This window comes from Galeopterus variegatus, unplaced genomic scaffold (assembly GCF_000696425.1).
Source record: "Galeopterus variegatus unplaced genomic scaffold, G_variegatus-3.0.2 Scaffold3510, whole genome shotgun sequence".
NCBI classification, from domain to species: domain Eukaryota; kingdom Metazoa; phylum Chordata; class Mammalia; order Dermoptera; family Cynocephalidae; genus Galeopterus; species Galeopterus variegatus.
The window spans coordinates 56,754-58,707 of NW_007729621.1; the positions used below are offsets into that span (position 1 = coordinate 56,754).

The window sequence follows — 1,954 nt, forward strand, 5'->3', positions numbered from 1 at the left end:
TTGCAATCCATTGCCGGACACGAAAAAAGACAAAAAGGAAAAAAAAAAAAACAAAAAAACAAATTTGTGAAGTACTAGGTTAAAGTGTTCTTTACTGCAGGACTTCTCGATGCCTTCAGTAGATTAAAGAGCTTTCACTGTGACTCAGAGTGAGTATTCACCTTCAGGTTTCTCAAACACCTTATGAACACACTTTGGGAAATGCAGTTTATTTCAGTTTTCTGATTTTACAGATGAGGAAACCAAGGCTCAGAAATGATGGGACTGCCCAGGTCCAACAACTATTTAGTATGAAACACCACAGTGCAGTAGAAAGAGTATGGGTTCTAGTGTCAGAAGACTGGCATTCAAGTCCTGATTATCACTTTGTAACTGTCTCACCTGGGAGGAAGTGGCCTTAGTTTACTCAGATATAAAGTGAGGATAATAGTAACCTCTCTCCTAGGTAAGAGATTATATGAAAAAAACAGAAGTGAAACTTTTTTATATGATGAAAGATTCAAAACAGCTCTGCCTTGTGTTAGAGAATAAGTGAAAGTGGACTCAAATTTCCAGGTTTCCTATAAAATAGTTATTAATACCTGCCTTTTGGATATGACTCTTAAATGAGGGCATCAAAGTAAAATCACTTTTTGTAAAGTAAGAATTCAGTGCAGATATTGTCTTCTGTAGAGCAAATACAAAAAGGAGTGGATTCTCATTTCAGGAGAACAACAGTAGGAGCAAAGGCAGGCGTGAGTTACTCCATCAACCTTCCCTCTGGTGCTGCCTGGCTACACTTCTTGGATTGTGGCTTCCTTACACCAGTGACTGAAATGCTCTTGCCCTGATTTTCTTTTTATAGTGGCCAGGGCAGTGATGAAGGTGAGGTGCTACTGTATTACTGCTACCGTGACCTGGAGGATCCCCATTGGATCTGTGCCTGGCAGACAGCTCTGTGTCAGCACTTGCACCTCACGGGCAAGGTAACACCTTCTCCCACACCCCCTCCTTCACTGGGCCCTTGTCTCTTTTAACCTTGGATTGTAGAGGCTGTGCTGACTATGAAAAGAATTCATTGTTGGGTTCTTAGATATTAGGGGAATCCTGCTGAGCATTTAAGTAGAATATTAAACAGCTATTAACATGGTGTTTTATAAGAATATTTAGTGGCATAAACCAGGGGTCAGCAAATTTTTTCTTAAAGAGCCAAATAGTAAATATTTTTGGCTTTGTGCACAGAAATACTATATACTGTTATAGCATGAAAGCAACCATAGACAATATATAAAAGAATGGGTATGGCTGTGTTCCAATAAAACTATATGCAAAAGCAGGGATAATTTGCTGACTCCTGGTATAGGGAAATATTCGTGATATATTAAGTGGAAAAACATTTTATAGAACTTAACATATAGATGTGATTCCAAGTTGCTTCTTCATTTTCCTAGAACATGCCAGGGTCATTTACCATCTCAGATTACTGACATGTGCTGTTTCCTTTCCCTCTAGAATGCTCTCCCAGTATGTCTTCACATGGTGCATGCCTCACTTCAGATATCTGCTCAAATTTTGTTTCCTCAGAACTCTAATCTGAAGTTGTCCACTCTCCAGCCTCATCACATTCTATCCCTTTCCGCTTTTCAAAGAATTTATTACTGTCTGAAAGTATAATGCTTGTTTATTTCTTTATAATATATCTCCCTTATGGAATATAAACTGAGGACAGGACGGGATCTTTGCCTTATTTAATGATATATTCTCAGCGCTAGAACAGGGCTTAGCATATAGCAGACTGTCAGTAAATATTTGGAGAATGTTGAATAAAGGAATGAACGCATGTTCATAACAAAACTGTAAGTTTATGTATGAAGATGGAAGCTAGTAAGTACCAAAATAAAAAATGGTTTTTATTTTCTTGTTATTATTTTTCTAAAATGTCCTCTGTGATTACATACATAGACATATATGTATA

The 1,954-nt window shown here is 37.6% G+C and overlaps 1 protein-coding gene across 1 annotated transcript in view; it reads left to right on the forward strand.

Moving 5' to 3' along the window:
• The window catches only part of TSTD2 (thiosulfate sulfurtransferase (rhodanese)-like domain containing 2), a 21,921-nt gene that overhangs the window by 5,508 nt on the left and 14,459 nt on the right, over positions 1–1,954 (forward strand). The window contains exon 3 of the mRNA XM_008585285.1: positions 845–965. Coding sequence (XP_008583507.1) covers positions 845–965 — 121 coding nt within the window. The remainder of the gene's footprint in view (positions 1–844; positions 966–1,954) is intronic.